General features: G+C 53.6%; 7 protein-coding genes across 7 annotated transcripts; 2 read left to right on the top strand and 5 right to left on the bottom strand.

The window, feature by feature from the left end:
- Window positions 1–4187: 4187 nt before the first annotated feature.
- Window positions 4188–6218, bottom strand: J4E93_009357 (uncharacterized protein; the record flags this gene model as incomplete). The annotated part of the gene is made up of 3 exons (XM_049347250.1): window positions 4188–5737; window positions 5786–5814; window positions 5962–6218. 3 exons carry the CDS (start codon window positions 6216–6218, stop codon window positions 4188–4190), a joined length of 1836 nt encoding a protein of 611 aa, XP_049195518.1.
- Window positions 6219–6795: 577 nt separating this feature from the next.
- Window positions 6796–8682, bottom strand: J4E93_009356 (uncharacterized protein; the record flags this gene model as incomplete). The annotated part of the gene is made up of 4 exons (XM_049347249.1): window positions 6796–6822; window positions 6871–8394; window positions 8441–8613; window positions 8670–8682. The coding sequence occupies 4 exons, from the start codon at window positions 8680–8682 to the stop codon at window positions 6796–6798; spliced, it is 1737 nt and encodes a 578-aa protein (XP_049195517.1).
- Window positions 8683–9052: 370 nt separating this feature from the next.
- Window positions 9053–10211, top strand: J4E93_009355 (uncharacterized protein; the record flags this gene model as incomplete). The annotated part of the gene is made up of 2 exons (XM_049347248.1): window positions 9053–9453; window positions 9500–10211. 2 exons carry the CDS (start codon window positions 9053–9055, stop codon window positions 10209–10211), a joined length of 1113 nt encoding a protein of 370 aa, XP_049195516.1.
- An 831-nt stretch (window positions 10212–11042) lies between these two features.
- Window positions 11043–11784, top strand: J4E93_009354 (uncharacterized protein; the record flags this gene model as incomplete). Its single annotated transcript, XM_049347247.1, has 2 exons — window positions 11043–11584; window positions 11643–11784. 2 exons carry the CDS (start codon window positions 11043–11045, stop codon window positions 11782–11784), a joined length of 684 nt encoding a protein of 227 aa, XP_049195515.1.
- Window positions 11785–14732: 2948 nt separating this feature from the next.
- Window positions 14733–15884, bottom strand: J4E93_009353 (uncharacterized protein; the record flags this gene model as incomplete). The annotated part of the gene is made up of 2 exons (XM_049347246.1): window positions 14733–15512; window positions 15741–15884. The coding sequence occupies 2 exons, from the start codon at window positions 15882–15884 to the stop codon at window positions 14733–14735; spliced, it is 924 nt and encodes a 307-aa protein (XP_049195514.1).
- A 1118-nt stretch (window positions 15885–17002) lies between these two features.
- On the bottom strand, window positions 17003–18163 carry J4E93_009352 (uncharacterized protein; the record flags this gene model as incomplete). Its single annotated transcript, XM_049347245.1, has 1 exon — window positions 17003–18163. One exon carries the CDS (start codon window positions 18161–18163, stop codon window positions 17003–17005), a length of 1161 nt encoding a protein of 386 aa, XP_049195513.1.
- A 1018-nt stretch (window positions 18164–19181) lies between these two features.
- J4E93_009351 (uncharacterized protein) lies at window positions 19182–19902 on the bottom strand (the record flags this gene model as incomplete). The annotated part of the gene is made up of 3 exons (XM_049347244.1): window positions 19182–19500; window positions 19555–19724; window positions 19882–19902. The coding sequence occupies 3 exons, from the start codon at window positions 19900–19902 to the stop codon at window positions 19182–19184; spliced, it is 510 nt and encodes a 169-aa protein (XP_049195512.1).
- Window positions 19903–20724: the final 822 nt, after the last annotated feature.

The raw sequence follows: 20724 nt of genomic DNA, 5'->3' as shown, positions 1-20724 counted from the left end.
ATTATCGTTGCGGGGCCCCGCAGGAGAGCAAGAGCCAACTCAAATATCTCCAGGGCTCGATATATTGGTTTCAACTCTGAGCAGAACAGAAGCCGTAGTAGGCATGTCTCGCGTCAAACAATCTTCGCAGATCGATGGAAAAGATGGGTATGTCTTCGTCAGTCTACATAGCAACGACAGTCCCGTCCACCACATGCACCACCACATCCCCATCCCCACCCCCATCCCTACTATCACTCCTCCATTTCCTCTTCACCAACTCAGGATTAATCACAATGCCCCTCTCCCCCACGCCCTCCCACTCAAACTCATACGTATCCAACTGCCCAAACAACCATATCCTCACCGTCAGCGTATCCGTAATAATCCGCGCAAGATCCTCATCTCTGTCCTGATCGCTAGACGCAGGATTCGCCCAAGGGAAAAAGGTAAGCGAGAAGTGTTCGGCTGCTTCGCGTGTTTCAGACTGCGCCATCCAGGATTTGCGCCGGTTCGGGTACCCGGTTGTGGTGCTGTAGAGGTAGACGGAGACGCGGCGGTGGAGGGACGTGGCGGCTGTGAAGGAGGGATCTAGGGTGGGGTGTGAGCTTAAGGCTTTTCGTGGATCGAGGGGTTGGGATGGGGGTTTACCTGATCCAACGTCGGCGCCATTGGCGATATGCGCCAGCTCTTCTGGGAACAAGGTGCCTTTGCTGTCTCCTTTTTGCTTTGGTCCTGTTATACCCAGTACGTATGCCACAAGTGCATGTTTGAGTGCTGCAGTCGGGCTTGAGCATTCTTGCAGGAGTTCCGCCATGTCCACGCCTTTGATGCCGAATTTGGCGATTGAAGGCTCCATACTTGGAGTGATACAGGCATGTACGTCGCGGTAGAACTTGTCGATATGCTCATGCATCATGCTGAACAAGTGCGACACGCCGTTCCACACTTCGTCGTCGTCTGCTGCAGGGGGTAAGAACGAAGTAACATCCTTGGACGGTTCGTTCGCCATAGCGACTGGGGTTACCATCGGAGGAGATAATGCAGCAGTGGGCGTCGGTGGCATAGGTGTTTGCGATACCTGTACATATGGGCTATGCCGCCCTCCTAGACTGCCGACACCTTTGTGTTGCATCATTCCTAGGTCAGGCGCAGAGTCGGCATAGCTTGGATAATCTTTCGTACTGACGTTTGCGTTCTTGTGTTTATTCCGCTGCCTGAAGAGGAAGAAGGCGGCGGCAAATGCGATTGCTGCGCCAATGATGAATGTTCCAATGGCAATACCTGTTACTGCACCAGCGCTCAGTCCTTTCGTCTCGTCGCCGTCTGCTACTCCTGCCAGGGTTGCGACCGTTACCTGACTTGGATCTTCCGTCGTGACGGATGTCAGTTGGCTGGGTGAGGCAGTCGGGCTTTGCGACATTGATATCGATGTTCTTATGATTGAGGGGGTTTGTGTTCCAAAGCTCGTGAAGGTGGGCTGGGTGCTAGGTTCGGCAAGTTGTGTGATGCTAGAGCCAAAGGCATCAAAGGTGAGTGATGGCTGTATGTCCGAAATGCCATCGGAGGGCGAGATCCGCCATCCAAGCGACGTCAGAGCGAAACCATTCCCCTCCGTTTGTGCGGTACTTGTCCCGTCCGTCTCCAAGGTACTCGCGCCCAATCCCTCACATCCTTGAACCCAAGGAGTACATCGCGGTAAATCATCGTCAAATGCGGTGGTCGTGAAACTCCGGAGAAAAGGTAGCATCTTTACAGTACCCAGGTATATCGAGCCGAACGCAAGGCTTGCACCTCAACCACGAAATCGACAGGCAAAAAGCGAAAAAGAGGAAAACGAGAAAAAGAGAAAATCAGGAATCGAAACAAACCTCTCCAGCCCCAAGGCCACCTATGAACAAAGAACAACCCCATCGTATAAGCCGATCAGGCTTCCAGCTCAGCCGCAGCATCCATCCTACGAGGCACGCCGCACACTCCGCCTCACGCACTGCATACACCCAAAAGCCCGAATCCTTCCAACTACCCAGCATGCAGACACACGCTTTGTTGCTTACCGTCGTACGGGCAATCAAGCCAGATAGACGCCTTGTCATGATTGTGCAGCTTCCCACCATTGGGACGGCGTAACGTGGGGCGCAAGGGTAGGAGTAAGCAAACCAGTCCCAGTATGAGTGCGCGGATACGGTGATCCCATTTCGTTGCGCTAGGGCGGCGGCTGTTTTTGGTTTGGTTTGGGGGGCCTAGGACTAGAGAGAGACACTAGTAAATTGTGTCTGAGGCGGATAGTGCCCAGGTGTGCAAGACCTTTACTACCTACTAACGTACACACCTAAAGTCTCTTGCAAAAAGACTTTAAGTTTAAGAGCGAAGCTTACAAGACCTCCACCACCTCCCCTCCTCCTCCCCTCCGCCTCCCCTCCGCCTCCCCCACCCACCCAGGCTGTGCGCAGCCTTGTTCTTGTTTGCACAGCCTAGGTAAGGGTTGCCCGCGTTGTGCAGGGTGGAGTGGGTTTTAGATTGCGGGTATCTCACTTGTTGGTGGTGTTTGAGTGGCGGAGAGATGTCACGGCACGTGGTGGTTAAATGGGGAAAAAAGAGGAAGGGTTGCACATGCCATTTCTCAAATCCAGGTTGCTGGCGGGCAAGGGCTGGGTCTATGTGTTCTAGCGTCCACCACCACTTCTTCAAACCTTCTTTCTTGTCTCTTGGGTGAACTCCCTTCAAGCTCTCCCACAGGTATGGCTACTTTGGATCCCTCGGTGCCTTGGAGTTCCTGTGCGGGTTCTTGGCATGGGAGTTCTGCTGTACTGTACGATCCTTTGTGTGCCAGCATTTCCACAATCTGTTGATGAGCTGAGACCTCAGCTGCGCTTTCACCGGAGCTATACCCCCGCGCTCTTTGTTTGCGTCGCCTGATACACACAAAGGCGATGATCAGGGCTACTAATACTGCCAAAGCCACGATGCCGGCTGCGATTCCTCCCTTTGCGCCGTTGGAAAGAACCTTTGAGTTGGTGAAAGCCGCGTTTGTGTTGGTGGAGGTAGCTGAAGACGTGGGGGTAGAGGAAGTCGAGGAAGCTGTCAACGTCGATTGTTAGCAATTACTGTGTTGCTGCTCGTAGAAGACGATGAGAACATACGCGTCACTTTCTCTAACCTCCCATTCTTCAAAAAGCATCCCCGCAGCCCCAATGTCTCACAATCTTTATCTAACCCCTCCACCAGATCCGGCGCCAACATCGCCGCATCGATCACAAAACCGGGATACACAGCCGTCGCCGCATCGAACGTAGCGTTCATGAGCCAACAATTTTCGAAGTCTGTTGCGCCGAGAGGTCGAAAGTCGAAGCCGTAGCACAACGGCTCTTTCTTGACGCATCGGCCCATACAATCAGACCAAGTTTCCTCGAATGTGGGATCGAGGAAGTCGACTTCGGCGCCGATGTCTTTCCCGCAGAGGTTTTGGAAGGGCACGGTGAGGTCGAAGTCGTGGTAGGTGGTGGTGTTGCCTTCGCATCTGTCGCTGTCGGATTGTGCGGTGGTGTGTGTGGTGATTGTGAGAAGGCATGCGAGCCAGATGTATGAAGGCATTGCGGGTAGCATGATAGCAACTCTTCTCCTATCAATGCGATCGTGGAAAAGGATGAGCAGGTGCAAGAAAGGCCGGACACACTGAGCACCTTCGGCAGCTAAAATACATCTTCTCCATCTTCTCCCACAGCCTGGTTATGAGCATCGGCCCCTCAACAGACGCACTGGATATGCCGCAGACGATCCTCTCGACGTCAAGATCTGTACTTTGCCCAATGATACTCGCAACGTGTATCTGCTCCTCCAGCCACATCTTCTTGGCAAAGCACGAGGCGTTCTCAGCCTTGTGCGAACCTCAGGAGCTATGCTGGGAAACTGGGTCCGTTGTAAGGGCGGAGAGTATAAATAGTCTGAATGAACTGGAAAGAACATGATCTTCTATGTTACTGCGCCCTTGAACAGGAATGCTGCGCAAAAGATTGGACTTAGTGAGTAGCTAGCCTCGTCCGTCAGAGTGAGCAATATGTTCGCCAAGAACATGGCGGTTCATGTGCATTGTGGGGCCGCCTGCCGTAATCGTCGTTCGTAGAAAAGATCAACCTTGATGTTCGTTAAACGTGCGAGTGTTGACTGGGTCAATGTTGTCAAGGAACTACCACTCTCTCCACCTTCCCTCAATAAGAAAACGGCCTAACCCCATACGCCCCCTTCTTTTCCGGCAGCGGACTAACAGGCTTATCCACAAACTCAGGATACAAATACCACGCCAAGTCCTTCCCCTCCATCTGCTTACTACTCCAGCCATTCCCCAACCAAGCCAACCTATTCGCTTTCTTCCCCACACCATGTAACTCCGTACCATCACTGCCCCCCTCCAGTTCATCCAGATAAACATACTCAAAGTCTTCCCACCTCGGACTCCTCATCGTCTCAACACAGTGCAGCGTACTTCCCGGCCAAAGCCCCACAACCTCGCCCGTCCCCTTATTCTTATACCAACTCCTGCATTCGTCGGCGAAGACGGTGCCCTGGAAGTAAGCGTCAACGTACTCGATAAAGTCCTTTTCACGCGCTTCCTTGACAACCATGGCCGCGATGTTTTCTTTTTGGATCTTGCGGATGGCTTTGATGATGTAGTCGCCTACCGTTTCGATCATGCAGGTTAGGCTGCCGGAGCCTATGGCCGCGTTGGGACCGAGCATGGTGAAGAGGTTGGGGAAGCCAGAGACGGAGTGGGAGAGGTAGTTTACTGCGCGGTTTTCCCACTTCTTCGTGAGTGGTAAGCCGTTGCTGCCGGTTAAGGGGAAGGGCGGTGGGGCTGAGGCTTTGAAGCCTGTGGCGCAGACGAGAGCGTCGACTTCGTGCGTCTTGCCGTCGGCGGTGTGGATTGCGGATGCGGAAATGCGTGTTATGGGTGATGTGATGAAATCGACATTGGGCTGTGTCAGGGCTTCGAGATAGCCTGGACCCGGCGTCAACCGACGGCATCCGGGTGAGAAGGAGGGTAAGAGTGCTTCGAAGATCTCAGGCTTGGTCTTTAGCCTCTCCTTCATGTGCTCATGGAACATGTCCTTTGCGCCCTTCTGTAATTCGGTACCTTTCATGGTTACAGCGTGGATACCATTCCCATCTTCTTCAACCGAAAGCCTGAATTTGTGGTAGTATTCTGGATCGCTTGCGAAACGGTCGCGAAGTTCTTGGGGGATCGCTGAACCATTGAACCCGTATTTGTCCCATAGCTGCTGGCCGAAGGGAGGAGATATCCATGTCTTACTACGCACAAAGGTACTGATATGAGTACCCGGTAGACGTTGCAGCGAGGGGACGATTTGGATGGAGGAAGAGCCAGAACCGATGACACCCACTCGCTTGTTCTCGAAGTCGTAGTCTTGGTTCCAGGTTGCCGAATGCATGACCTCGCCTTCGAACGTCTTGAAGCCCTCTATTTCAGGCCAAGACGGTGTGTTCAGATTGCCCCTCCCTGAGATAAGCACGTCTGCCTTATCCTGCAACACCTCTCCTGTAGCGAGGTTCTTCACAGTGATATTCCACTTCGCAGTCTTGTCATCCCAGTGACATGCCTGAATCTCATGGCGTAGCTTGATGAAGCGGTCCGCGGAGTATTTCTGCGCTACGTCTTGGAGGTAAGATTGAATCTCTGCAGCCGGAGCGTAGAGCGACGACCAATTCGGGTTTGGCTGGAACGTGTACTGATACGAGTGTGCTGGGAGAGGTTAGCCATAATTTTAGTGGTAAGAATAAGCTTGCTTACATGGTACGTCGCATGCGCAACCGAGGTATCTGCGATCGAGTCAGTGGGTACACTGCGAAACAGTGAGGAATGAAGACTGTTGAACACGTCGTATCGCCAACACTGGCATCCACTAAGTGCGGTGCTGTAGCTGCGACTCGCATTGAGCCTTGCTCTGTCGAATAAGGATCGCTTACCTGTTCTCGTACCAGGTACCTCCAACGCCAGCATTCTTCTCATAGATGACAAGATCGACGTTCCTCAGTCGCTCTGGTATGCGAATGCCACAATAGATGCCCGAGTACCCAGCGCCAATAACAACCACTCTCAGACGTCGCAAGTTTTCTACTGGTGCATCGTTGAGTTTGAAAGGCGGCTTCGCCGCGACCCCATTTGTGTCGCCATTCAAATGAAGGCCGGGCGCATCGGTAGGGAGATTAGGTATCGCTGACATCGTCAAGGAAGAGGGAGCTGCACAGCAAAGGTAGTCGCGCGACGTGTATCCAAATTATGTGGTCTATTCAGAGGCTACACTGGCCAGCGTAGGTAGTATACAATAGGACAAAAGAGGATTCCGGAAGATGTCGGCCGCAAAATGGCGACAGCGAACCGTGATAAGTACGGCCACCTACGCCCCTCATCATCATCAGGGTTGGCCTTTGATGCAATTGCCGAAGCAATAGGCCCAACGTTAGTCTGTTAGCGAGACGTCAAGATGTGGACCAGGTTAAACAGCCGGGTTCAACACACGGTAAACAGCCTGACCCCAAGGACTAGCCTATCAGAGCGCGACGGACTCCGCATCTGTCGGGGGCGCCACCCCGGACTCCACATGCGTCCCGCAACGCGCTCGTGACTTTGCATCCGCGGAATGTCCCCGCAAAGACTTGCGCATTCGGCTCGGTGTACTTTCTTCTTTTCCTGTGCAATACAGCTGTAGCTGTGTGAGGCCCATAGTCCTCTCTGCGATGAGCTGCGCGATAGCTGCCAAAGAGCTGCAGTTGAGTTTGTCTCAAGGACGATCCCTGGTACTACCGCGGAACCGTGATGATAGCAATCTATAGTAGTGTAAGTAGTTGAACATGTCCTGTGCGCATTCTGCATACCTGATTTCCAAGAGCAATCGATAACCTGGAACTATCTGGCTCCCAACCAAGACTGTACTCTCCATCTATGCCAGGGTTCCATTTGTCCATGGGAGTTTCACTGGCGCGCCACGAGGCTATCGGGGCATCCCTCTTTTCTACGTCCCAGACAGTGACAGCATCGGGACCCGCAGCTGCTAAGAGCGTCCCGTCTGGAGAGAAAGCGATCTTGAAGGCCTGAGTACCGTCCGTGGTGGGTAGGTATTTGACGCATTTGAAGGGTTCATTTGCGTCCCAAATGCGTGCTGCACCAGCCATGGAGCTTGTTGCAAGCAAAACAGAGGGCAACGAAGAACCATTCGTGAGATGACTAGTCTTTGATTTTACGCGGAAGCTGAGATCGGTAGGGTACTCATCGGGATATTCGTGGACCTGTAATTGTATCGAGTCGTTGGGGTGGAGAATGCCGAGATAGTACTTCCGGTCTTCGATACCCAGTACGGCGATGATCCTAGATGCGGCGTCATACTTGACTGTCTCCCATGTTACTGAAGTGTCGAGGGTTTGCTGAGTAGTCAAGGAGTCGTTGACTTGGTAGATCTTGAAAAGTTTGATACCACAAACGACAAAAGCAGAGTCGCTTATCCAGTGGGCGTCGAAAATGGCCGTATCGGTGAACTCGGTCCATGCGGGTATAGAGTCGCTATCGTTCTTCCACACCTTGATGGAGCCCTTTTCGCCATCTGTCGATATCGAGAGCAGCAAGTTTCGTTCGGGGTTCCAGCGAAGCGTGTTGATAAGGCCGGCAGTGGAGGAGATGACCTGCGAGGCTTGGCCGCCTTCGGTCAGCTTGATGAGCTTGTCCATCATCATCTTCTCGCCGACTTCGTTGGATCGCTGTTCCCGCACAGAGACGGTGAGTTCGTTGTCGGAATGCCAGCACAGGGCGGTGACGTCGAAGTTGTCGACGGGTAAGGGTATGTCGAAATGCTGGGTAGGGGGTCCATGGCCAGGTTCTTTGCTCACAACGTGGACTTGGAGTAGGGATTTGCCGGCTGCGAGCAGTACAGGGGAGTCTATAGGCCCCCATAGTGTGTGCTCAATGAGGCATGCAGGATCCGATGGTGGAGGGATGGAGACGATGCCGGGGGTGAGATCAGCCACAGCGATGGCCTCAGTCTGGATCTCAGCGTCCTGGCCGATGCTGAGCGTGGATATGGGAATATCGGCAAGCGAGGGCGACTCGGCTTCCGAGACCATGGGCTCCGACTCAGCGCGCACGCTGTTGGTCACATGGGTGGTGCCGTTGTGCTCGATTTCCATGGCATCGCCGTTGACTTCGGGCTCGGGGCGCGGCTCGACGCCATTCGTGGGCTTCGTCTTCTTGCGCTTGAGCGTCTTCTTGGGCGGAGGTTCTTGGACAGCGCCGTTGGCCTCGGCAGCGAGTTCGTGTGCGGGAATGCCCTTGTCGAGGGTCAAGAGGTTGCCATTGCGCGCCGAATAGGGTCGTCCGTGGTCGCTGCCGAACTTGTAGCGCGGCTCCGTCTGCGCTCGTCAGTACCAGCTTCCCGCGCGCGTGTATGCGACGTACGTTGCAAGCCTCGGCCTGCAGCTGGTCGAAGCACAGGCCGTCCTGCACGAGCCTGATGAGAGCGTGCTGCTCGATGTTCTTCGCAAAGGGCAGCGTGTCGGGGTCGCGGATCCAGCATCGCGAGAGTTGCAGGGCGGCATTACCGAATCCGGCCTCCTGAAGATATCGCCATACTGCACCTAGACGTCAGTCATGCAGGCCAACAGAGGCGTGGGCTGGGGAGGTGTACCGAGATAGTTCATCGCGTTGCTGCTGAGAGTCTCCGCCATGGCGCATCCTGTACGCGCTGCATGCGCCGGGGAGCAGAGTGCGTAGGGTCGGGGATAGGCGGGGCGTGCTGGGTGCGCGATTCGTGGTGGTGGTCGTCGTCGAGCTTGTAGGAGGATCGAAGGCTACCTGCAACTACTCAGCACTCTGGCGGCCGCTAGTCCCCACAAGATCTCCGTCCGAGCGTCGTTCATGATCCCTGCCGGCAACACATGCAGACACTCCACGCCTGCATGCTCAATTCACCCTCGACTCCTCCTCCGCCCGTCTGGACCTGCCCGGGCCGATAAGTGAAGGACACCCGACCTCCTCACCTCCCGCCTCCAGACGCCGCATTCTCCCACCATGGCGCGCATCAACCTTCCCCCGCTCACTCGGGGCGTGCTGGCGGCCGTCGTATTCTTTACGCTGATAAATTTCGCACTGCGACCCAACGCCAACCTGGTAGAAAAGATCGAGAAGCCAATCATCGGCGTGGGAAATGGCGTCCCGTGGCTTACCATCGTCCCCCGCTATTCGGTGCCGTGGTATCCTTGGGTCTTTGCGCTGGCGACAGTGGTGGAGCAGAACCTCCTCGGCCTCATCACCACCGGACTCACCGTCTTCTATGGCGGACGCTACCTGGAAAGAGCGTGGGGGTCTCACGAGTTCACCAAGTTCATGCTCTTCGTGGCCATGATCCCCAACATCCTCGCCTATCTGCTCTACATCGTGGGCTACCTGGTCATGGGCAAGACCTCTTTGATGTGTGTACTCGGCTTTCATCCCATGCACCGTACTGACCAAGCATAGGCGCACGACCATCTCTGGTGGCATTGCCATCCAGGCCGGCTTCCTCGTCTCCTTCAAGCAGCTCGTCCCCGAACACACCGTTGCCATCGCAAAGGGCCTCATCCGCATGCGCGTCAAGCACTTCCCTGCCATCTTTCTCCTCACAAACACAATCTCCGGCATAATACTGGGTACTGAGACGGCCATGTTTCTGGCCTACTTCGGCTTCTTCACTGCCTGGATCTACCTCCGCTTCTACCGCATAAGCCCATCACTATCGTCCACTGCAACTGGCGACGGCTCTGTCATCCGCGGCGACGCCTCAGATACCTTCTCGTTTGCCCACTTCTTCCCAGAGCCCATACAAACACCCGTTGGCGCCCTCTCCGACGGTATCTACAACACACTCGTATCGCTCAAAGTGTGCATACCCTTCTCGGATCAGGACATCGATGCAGGAAACGAACAGGCGAGCGCCCGGGCTGAAGGGGGTTTACCCAGCATCATGAACCCTAACAGCAAGGGTGGTCGAGGAGGAGCCACTCGTGCGGAGGCGGAAAGGAGACGTGCTCTCGCTCTAGAGGCTCTGAACCAGCGCCTGAACGCAGCAGCGTCTCGGGGTCCTAGTGTCGCTGCTCCGTCAGCGCCTTCTGTCTCCGGACCTACCGAGTCACTGGGCGAGACAAACTACGAGCCGGACCGACCAGAAGCACCCGAGAGATCAGGGGCGTAGTACACTCGCTCTCAGGGATATCCTAGATCGCTTTGATTACCCGTTGTTGTTCATATACCCGTGGTAGCAGGCGCCTCCCCTACTCTATCGAGTACCCACAGATTCTCGGTGTCTTGGGCATGGTACATTGCGGCGGCGTCTTGTTAGCGTTACAGCGCTTTGTTTGGTCGCGTTATTGGAGCGCATATGATACCATTACTCGGGAGGGACCTGTCAGTATTCTTGTACCCAATTGTTGTCTACTATCAGAATAGAGTAAGTCGACTGTTTACAAGTTCATCGTTCCATCCGCCGGCCGTTGCACCTTGCGAAAGACGTTGCCGCGACGCAGCGGGCCAGTGCCAGAAACGGCGCCTCATCAACAATGCGCACTCAAGTGCTCAATTGTACTCGACTTGAATCAGCACTGCCGTTGCGTTTCAGTCGACATGCATCTCTCATGCGCACATAATCGAGCGCCTCCCAGTCACCACCCGCACTTTTGAAGACTACGTTTCCGCAGAAGTCCTCGAAGGGATGCACGCAACCTACGTGCAGACTGGTCGCGTACTGCAGGTGATCAGTGCAACAAGGCATTTTGTTACACAACTCTGCCCGCCGAGTCTCACGGAGCCGGGAGGGAGCAAGTGTCGTGACAGTTGATACACAGAAAAAGAAATTGCCGTCTCATATTGCTTTGGGAAGAAAGATACTCTCACCTCCACGAGACGTACAACCCACGAGAAGTACAAGTAGACTGAAAAGCTCTATCATTTCTTCAGACAACGCGCGTCCTATTCACATTCCAGTTCCATCAATCTTCTCTACTTTGACAGTAGCAAATCGTCCATCATGTACACATCCATCCTCACCACCCTCCTCATGACCAGCACCACTCTCGCTGCAAGTCTGCCCCCGAGCCCAGGTCATCCTTTCATCCCCTCAGAATACGTACCAGAATCTGCACATCCAGCTGCAAAGCGACAAGGCCTCCCCCTCGGCGACGTTCTAGGTGGAGGCGATGTTCTGGGCGGAGGCGGTCCTCTGGGCGGCCTAGGAGACTTATTAGGCGCTGGAGGCGACGCCGAGAGCTCTTCTGCTGCGCCCGCCCCTGCTCCGACTCCTGTTCCCAGAGCATCAGACATCGTCATGACGACCACCATGGTCACCGTAACAGCGACCTTGTCCACGCCGTTGCCAGAAGCGCCATCAGCTTCCGTGCCTCCCGCGCCTGAGGATGTGGCTGGTGTGTACGTCTGCGACGACATCAACTGGAACGGCGCATGTTCGCATCACGTCACCAAACCAGGCGGCGCAGACATTGACTGCGCACAACTCTCCGGCAGAGAATCATCTATCGGACCCGATCCAGGCTTCCTATGCGAGTTCTTCACGTGTGTATTCAACAGCTTCCTCTCTTCGCGACTCTCTAGCTAACATGTTTGCTAATAGCAACAACTCCTGCCGCAAGACTCCTGGCGTTGAATCCGATTTCCTCAGCTTGAGCTGGCCCGGTAATGCGGATCTGAGGAGTACGGATAAGGGCGATTTGAATGATAAGTTCTTGAGCTATGTTTGCTTCAAGGTTTTGTAGGAATGTGAAATGGTGGAGATGCGGGATTGAGAGTTTGGGAGGTTTGGAGGGGGCTTGAAAAAGGGATTGAGTGAGAGACTGGTGCTTTCATTCAGGTTTCAATTGATGATTTTACGACCAAGATGTTGATATGAGGCATGCTGAACTTCTTTCCGAGTGTGTTGGTGAGGATTTGTCGTCCCATGGCGCCTGCGCAGCAAATTGCTGGTTTGAGTCGTTACTGACGATTGATAGCCATGTGCTGCTTCTCGTGCACACATGTTTCTTGATAATACATGTCAAGCACGCTACAAGCTCGTTCCTCACATGCCCCATGGCGTTCTTTGTTTATTTACTTGCTCCCATTCTTCCTCCATCTCATCTCTTCCATACCACTCTTCTGGGATATGACCTATTTCTCTTCATTCTCAATTGTCCTCACTTCTATCATCATATATTGCTCCCAAATCCCATTCATACCCACCATCGATACCTCAACACTCTATCGGTATTGTTATTATGTCGTCACTACATCGCCATCACCCCATCGCTACGGACGAGAGCACGCACAGCACGGCCTCAGCGTATTCAGCAAGCCCCGGAAGTGCAGCCGTGCCCAGGATAAGTACAGCATGTACGGAGCGGACTCTGCCTCGAGCTGCTTAGCCAGCTCTTATAGGAAACATTGCTGCAACGGTATATCTCTTCTTTATAGCCTCAGGACACCTTACTAACCGACTCTTAGTATCATTACAACATCTCTACCTCATTCATCCTCTATCTCAGATCAATCTTGCATCGGCAACGCTGCCCTAGCGGAAATCCGAAAACCTGGTCGATCGTTTAAAACAGCAGTTAGAGGTCAGATACTCGCAGTGCAACCGCGCTCTATCGACCCATGATCGTCGTCAACTTCGACACCGCGAACTGGGAATGCAAGCAAAGCGCCCTAACCGAGACTGGCGGCACGAGGGTGCGAGCTGGCAGCCGTGGAATAAAAACCGACCATAACATCCAATTCAAATTCCAACATGACGAATGGCGGACACTAAATACCCGGCAATATCGCCCTCAATAAAGGCCCAACTTCGAGGAAGTCCGATCCTTCCAGTGCATTTTCTAGTCGACTCCATGTTCCGCGCATGTCTCGCCGGCCTCATCGCCACAACAGCATGTCTCCTGTTCTGGAGCTTCGCGATGCCTTATTGACTATTTCCTAGTATCATTACTCCATTTCTACTCCCATTCATCACCATTGTTCGACACATGTATACAGTATCCTCAACAGGCCATCGCTATTCGACTCATCCTCATTCCCCACCGAGACGCTCAAACAACATCCATGTTAGCACACAACGTATCACACGACTCTGGGAGTTGATCCTATTGAATTCGATGATTCGTTCTCGCTATCTCGCAGTAGCTTTCGGTAGCCTCGTTGCTACCGCTGCGCTGATGCCCCTTGTCTCATCCGCGACACTCGAGGTACATACTATCCGTCTATTATACTGTTATCAGAAGCCAACTTCAATATTCCAGCGTCCCGCCACCGTATTGCCATATTCTTGATATTTTCCCTCCAGGACGGTCCTCATTCTCATCATCAACTATTCCTTTCTATCATCATCGCCATTATTCAAGAACGTTCTTATAACAAATCGATAATACCATTACTACGCCCTCGCAAACGTTCACACTGTTGGCCTTTCTTGCTGAGCCACCCGATATACATGCTAAAGAGAGGTCAAGATTGCCCGTCAAATCTCCAACGGTGACGAAGAAGACGCACTCGAATATCTGATCGGCATACTTGACCCCAATTATTTTCCAAGCTCTTGGCCTCATGAACAATAAGCCGACGAAGGCTATAGTCCTACGTCGGCCCTCCTTCCCCTCTCAACATCGGCCCTGCGTCCCGTTGTTGCATCGAGCATGAGCAGTCGGGCATGAGCAGCATCAAGGGAAAGACCTTTCGGAACAAGCCAATTCGTCACCGTCATCAACCTCCTCAAGAAGCCCGCTGAAGCCACCGCTTTCCCCTGGGGAAGCTTCGAAGAAGGAAGGCATCAGTTCACGTATTGCCGTTCCAACTATCACATCGTTCCTATCGTCCTTTAAACATCGATACTCTAGTTTCAAGTGGTACTTCAACGATCTTCACACAGTCATTGTTACCTTCGGCCGCAAAAGTTCGCATCTTTACCTTCATTCCCAACATCCCTATTCTTTATCGGCGTTCAGCGACTGTTATCGATATCTCGGTCACCTGTCCCGTGTCCTTGACAACTACAACACACCGAGATTCAGAAACTGAAAGACCGTGTCAATGTCCGCGCATCGTCTTATCTGATGCGTACATACCATTAGTAGCAGGGGCGACTGTGCGAGAAGTGAATGGTCCCTGGGGTTCATGGGCTGGATGTCAATCGTCGCGATTCGAGGTCAATGGCATCCTGGATGAAAACGTCACCTGGACAAAGTTGGGAGCGAACTTCCTTAGTGTGACTCTTATCTTGAGAATACTATGCTCTCTTTTTCAACTTTGCTTCCCATGTCAAAGTGATGCCGAGGATCCGTCTGACGCCGAAGCGCAAAGAAGGCATACCCGAACTCGACGTCGACTTCGACAGACTGGCCGTTACGCCCGACGCCCAGGCTTTTCCATAGGAAGGTGATAGTTACGCCTTCGCTTGGATATATTCTATGTTTGAAATTGTAACATAGATATTGCTACGCGGTTAGGAGACCTGGAAGATCTGTTCTCAGGCGCTGTTTGAGTGCGGTTTTTAGTGTCGCCGGCGTTGAGCATAGAGTTTATATTGAAGCATTGATGGCGTATGCTGTTTCGGTACGCTTCTATACACAACCTGATCGAGCGCGATCATCGAATACAGCGTTCAATCAAACAAGCATACAACAAGACCCGGTCCCGTGAAGCCAAACCCCCTCGTCACCAAAACTTCATCCCATCACTGCCCTTTCTCCAACTTCTTTATCTCGGCCTCGACCCTCTCTGCCTCTTTGTGTAACCCCTCCTTCCTCTTCGCCAAGTCCCTCATCCCCTTCTCCCCGGCCTTTCCATACAATTCCAATTCTCGTCGAGCCAACGCCTCGCGATCCCAAAGCGCCCTCTTACCCCCACCCAACCCTTTCCTAAATTCCTTCAATGCATCGACAAACTCCGCAGGCGGGGGGTGCAGCAAGGAGTGCGTTTTAGCTTGCAGACCGAGTAAGATGGCTTTTGTCTGCAGGAGCTCGGCGGAAGATTTTGTGTGGCGGGCTAGAGCGCCTTGTTGGGTTTGCTCGAGGATTTTGATGCTTGTGCTGAGGAGGGATGAGTGTGTGGAGAGGAGGGTGGTTAGGGTGGTTGTCAGATGGGTGTGTGCCGCTTGCAATTCGCTAGGCAGAGTATCCAGGGCGGAGGTTTGGAGGTTTAGAGATGTGCTGTGAAGAGATGAGATAGGCGGGGGAGAAATTGGAGACGCGATGCGGCAGAGGTAGTCGGCTATATTGGTGAATTGGGTTGATAAAGCTGAGGCAATGGGAGCGATATTTGAGTGGAAGAACTCGATGTCTTCAGACAAGATGTCGAGGTCGGATGCGGGAACTTGGCCGTTCAGTTGGGCGGTTACGGTTTCTGTGACTGCGTGTAGATCCGGTGGAAGATCGGTGGCTTTTGATGGAAGGGTTGAGAGGGATGTTGTGAGGATCTGCGTTGTGTGGAGAGATGCAAGGGCGGAAGTCAGAGTCTGGGGTCATGTCAGTATGTATGGTCAATACCAAGCCATAATCCTGTGTACAAGCCAAAGGTCTGTAAGGAGATGTCAAAGATGAGCCTGTGGTTGAGCAAAGGCATGATACCAGGACTGTAAACAAACAAAGGATTGGGTTGCCGAATCGCATGTCTAAAGCACGGAATTACGAGTATAGTTACGACCTGAATGCCTTCTCAATAGTGGAAATAGATAAATCCTTACCTTCCGTATCTCATCATGTACTCGTTGCTTCTTCGTGTCTCTCGATGAGCCATTCGGATTAAGCTTCCTTGTGCAAAGATCCTTGTACAAGATCTCAAAATTAGGATTGCGCTGCAGGACCACGGGATCAATTGGCGGTAGCATGATGTCCCTCGAGCTTGTGTGGTGTGGCTTGGAGGTACAGCTAAGAAGAGACGCGACGGGAGTAGGTGCAGTAAAGTAGCGGTAGGAGCGGGGCGCTAGCTCGTTACTACCTAGTGCCTTAGCCCACCTTTCACTCCCGTCGATCCTCAAAGGTCACATCTTTTCCAATTTGAATATCATTTCAAGACCTTACTCGTATACTTTCAAGAACAGATTCCCACATAATGCCAGAATCCCGCCGCCAATCGTCCACATCTACAGTATCAACATACCACCTCTACAACCGCACGGGCTCCTCCTGTGCACGACGCGTCCGCATCGCGCTCTCCTTAAAAAAGATCCCCAATGTCCTCTACCACGACGTGGAGAAATACACACGCACCTCCATTGGCACAAAGCAGTACCTGGCCATCAACCCCAGTGGCGCTGTTCCCACTCTAATTCACGAAATCACCACACCAGGCCACTCTACCAAACAGCGCTTTGTACTCACGCAATCAACTGCTATACTAGAGTATCTGGACGAGATGTTTCCGGGGGTATGTCCTTTGTTGCCGCTGGTCGGTAACAGGGAGGAGAGAGCACGGGTGAGGGAGCTGGTCGCGGTGGTGACGCAGGATATGTTTCCTTTTGCGAATCGGGGGAATGGGGTAAGGTTGTGTGAGGTTGCGAAGGCGACGGAGGAGGGGCGTTTGGAATTGATTAGACTGAAATTGAATGAGGGGCTTGATGCTTACGAGGCTATGATGGCGAAGTGTGGGGGTAGGTATAGTGTGGGCGATGAATTGAGTATGGCGGACGTGTGTCTCGTGCCGCAGGTGTTGCAGGCGCAGCTGTGGGGGGTGTTTGTGCTCGGATGTGATAGATGGCCGCTGATCAAAGCTGTGGTGGGTAGGTTGGCGAGGGTTAAGGCTTTTGCTCAGGAAATGGGGGATATTGCTGTGGATGAGGAGACTGTCGTGAAACCACTGCCTTGATAGCTATACAGACTGCTAAAGCGTCTCTATCTTCCTCTAATATGCTTAACAACGCCGTTGAGCGCCAGTCCTTACGCCACACTTTTCTCTTCAGGAAGGCCATACATTAGTTCCACGCAAATATCCCGTTCCATCTCACAATCAGAAAATCTCCTTCTCACAAACGACCTCATACCGTTCATCCACCACCTCTCCCTGCCCTTCCGCACCCCCACTCCAAACCTTCTTCGCGCCCATCTTACAAATACAGACTCTATCCACTCTAACACCCTCCGCCCAGACAAACCCCTTGTACTTCTCAATGAGATCGCGGGCGTCAAAGCGCATCCAGCTCTTGCCATCAGGACCGTGTCCTTCACCCGTCGGACGAAGTGACTCTGCTGTTGAAGCTTCGGCAGCATTACCATCTACCGAGCCTGCTATCGACGCGCCGTCTTCTTCAGGTCCATCATGACCATTGGCGTCTGTGTTCCCAGTCTGACCATGCACCCCATTCCCATGATGATTCGGCGAAACCTTCTGTTCAACAAGCCTCAACCCATCTTTCAACATCCCACTCTTGCTCCTCCCCCTCCCCCCTCTCCCCCTCGGCTTCGCATAAATCGTATTCAACACCGTAGCATGCAATCTCAACGGCCTAGTATCCTCAACCAACAACCCCATCTCCGTGAACCTCTCTCTTAACGTCTGTGCAAACGGCTGCAGTCGCTGCGACACATCCCTGGGTTCCGCATACAGGATACTCGTTTTATGCGGCGCTTGCATAGGAACCAAGGATTCTAGGTTGATTGTCAAAGCGTCCGTGTCGGGCATGGCAGCGGCATTGAGGTTCTCGGCTATCTCGCCGCTTTCGGCGGCGGCTTCTGCGACGCGGAGGTGGGTTATGTCGCGCAGGAGGGTGTGCAGGTCGAGGTCTGAAAGGTACTGTTGCGCTGAGGATAGTTGCTGCGGTGAGAGACTCATTACGCCGAGGGTGAGGTGAAGGGTGCCGACTGGGCGGACGGCTTTCGTGGGGACGGGCCCATCTTTTGATAGCTCTTGCTTGAAGTCTTCGAGTCTTTGCTGGAGTTGCGGGCGGCTTGTCTCGGTGACTAGGGGGAGACAGAAGAAGTGCGTGAGTTGTGGTTTCTTTGCGCCGCCTTTGCCTGGTTTCTTGCTGTCTTTCTGGTCTTTTTGTACTGATGGTGATGGGATGTCTCTGGCTGCAAAGCCCTGTAATGTCGTCCTGATCTCGGTGTTGTCGCGCAGCTTCTCGCCGTCTAAGAAGTCGTTGTATTCGCCTTTTAACTTCTTTTTGCCCATGATTGGTGATGTGGTGTGAAATCCGACAGAAGAAGTTTGATCTGAATGAACGTATTGGGCTTTACTAGCTGCTCTGTTCTTTGCTAGGCAACGAGTGGAGTGCGCAACAGCAGTAGTAACAGTAGTGCGTCAGCTGATTGGTCCAGGCTTCGCTCGATGCAAGACCGCCTTAAAGAGCATGAGAAGACAAGGCAGGCGCGAGAAGCGCAGGGAGCAACTAAATGAATGGTTCACGGCAAGGAAAGAGCGATTCTAGGCGCGCCGAACCAAACGCCACATGATCCCACGGCAGCACCGGCAAGACTACCACGGCGGAACCGAGAAAAGGGCCTGACGATGGAACCACTCATGGTGTTGACTTTTCGTGGGGCGCGGTCTTGAGCCTATCAAAGCGTGCTTTCCAACCTATCAGACGCAACACCAGGTTCGGCAAAGCCATGTGCGAAGAGTGACGTAGGTCCCGAAGGTGGGGTGAGTGACATGCGCCGCCGCTGGGCACACGTTCGGCCCTTCACCCGTAGGGCTGAGGAACGTTCCATGTCACTGAGTATATAGTTCAGAGAGGGGTTAGTAGGTATTAGTTTCAATGGATGATACTTGTCTAAAGTATTTACAGCGGCGTTGCGATCATATAGTGTTACTCTGCGCTGGCGCAACACCACATTCATCATGACGATAGGGAGAGTTAACATTCATTCGTAATCTATGCAAGTGCGATGGAACCAAATAGACAAATTGAGGGCAAGCTATGTAGAGTACTGGAATTTCCTCGCTGACCCGATGACGGCATGTACACAAAAAGCGCTCCTAGGAACGTGAGATGGTGGAATGTCGCGCAGGAGAAAGTTCGTCAAGGATGAGGAAGTGTCGCGGTAGAGCGGAAAGCCCGGAGTCGCAATTGTCGCTCCGTGGAGCGTACGGTCCTAGACTTGGCTGCTACCGATACCGACTCCTCCCAGCTGAGCGTGGCGAGTGCGAGACTGGTGTGCTCGCGCCGTAGCTCTGGCTGATGCGGGCTCTATTTCTTTGCCGCAGTAGGGGAAGGCGCGGCTTCTTCTTCCGCCTCCTCCTCGTCGCCCTCGTCCTGGTAGAACTTCTTGAGGATCTCCTTGACGTCGGTGAACTCCGTCTTTGCCTGCTTGATGATCTTGGCCAGGTTCTCCTGCGCCTTCTCCTCTGTTATGTCCTTGGTGCCCGCGTCGTCCTTGAGCTGGCCGTAGTGTTGGATCTTCTCGCACGAGTCTTTGACTTTGGTGAGGCCGAGCGTGGCGGACGAGCCCTTGAGGAAGTGGCCTAGCTCACTAAGCTCCTTGAGGTACTTGCCCTCCTTCTTCTCGCTGGGTGGCGTTAGTCGTCGCGCGCACATCGCAGGGCGCGCATGGGGCACTCACAGCTCCTTGTCCATCTTCTTGAAGGTCTGGTCGGCCTGGCCAAAGAAGTCGTAGACGATGCTTTTGCTGAACTCGCGCTCGACCTCGTCCTCGTCCATCTCGAGAATCTGCTCAAAGGTGGCTGGGTCGATCTGGTCCTCGGCGCCAGGGATCGACATGATGTCGCCGTTCTGTGGGGGGAGTCTTAGGTTAGGAGGTTGAGCTATAGATAGGCGCGTGTTGCGACGATGTTGTAGGGACAGCAGGCGGATGACACGTGCGGAGAATTGCAGACATGGAGGGGCCAGGCAGGAGCAGGCAGGCAGGACATGGAGGGGCAGCACGAACCTTGTCGTCGGTAACCGACATGCTGAACAGGACGCAACAGCAAATCCGATTTACGGGAAGCGCTCTTCAACCTCGCGGGATGCTGTCGACACCTTCGTGTACTGGCGTCGCAGCGCTTCAATGCTCTGGGCGCGACGGTGACGGATATTTTTTCGCGCCTCAGTAGTGGGCCGTGCGGCTGTCCGATTCACTGGCTGCGGCTCGATGTGGCTTAGTGGATGACGAAAGGGTCGGCCCGTTGTTGCTGTGAGCGCCGTTGTTAGAGCTGCTGTCTTCTGCAGAGGGCAATGTCTCGGGACGCAGGGCAGAGTGGGAGATGTGAGTGTGACTGCTACGCTGCCTACCGAACTACTACGTACAGAAGCCCGACCAGTCTAGTCAACCCCTCTGCTCGTTTAGTCGCTATAGTCTCGACGGAAGCGGCTGCCGAGGGAAGCGACAAAGCTATCCTGTTCGCGGTAGATTGGTACGACACGTCGAGTCGGTGAGATAAGAAGAAAGCAATTTGTGGCACTGGTGGTCACGGGCACGCTGCTCATATACAGCCGCGAGGGTTCTAGAAGTGAGATTGGCGATGTTTGCATCACCACAAAAGAGGGGGGCCACGGAATCATGGGCACAGAAATAAGGCCTCGCTATATGTGGGTCGATACCTCGACGTCAATCGGCAGCCTTCACTCGCCGTGGATCGCCTGTCACAGAGCCAACTCTGCCCTCTTCCAGCGGCTGACTGGCGACCATGCCCCCCATCGCCCTCATCGGCTGGCCGGCCAAAAGTACGGTAACGCGCCCGGGTCGTGTGTGGAGTCTGCCCTCTGACCTGGCAGCTTGCCCGCACCGTGG

The sequence above is a fragment of the Alternaria ventricosa genome, assembly GCF_023758065.1.
Source record: "Alternaria ventricosa strain BMP 2768 chromosome Unknown scaffold_21, whole genome shotgun sequence".
NCBI lineage: Eukaryota > Fungi > Ascomycota > Dothideomycetes > Pleosporales > Pleosporaceae > Alternaria > Alternaria ventricosa.
The sequence above is the reverse complement of the archived record's forward strand: the minus strand, read 5'-3'. Positions and strand labels throughout refer to the sequence as shown.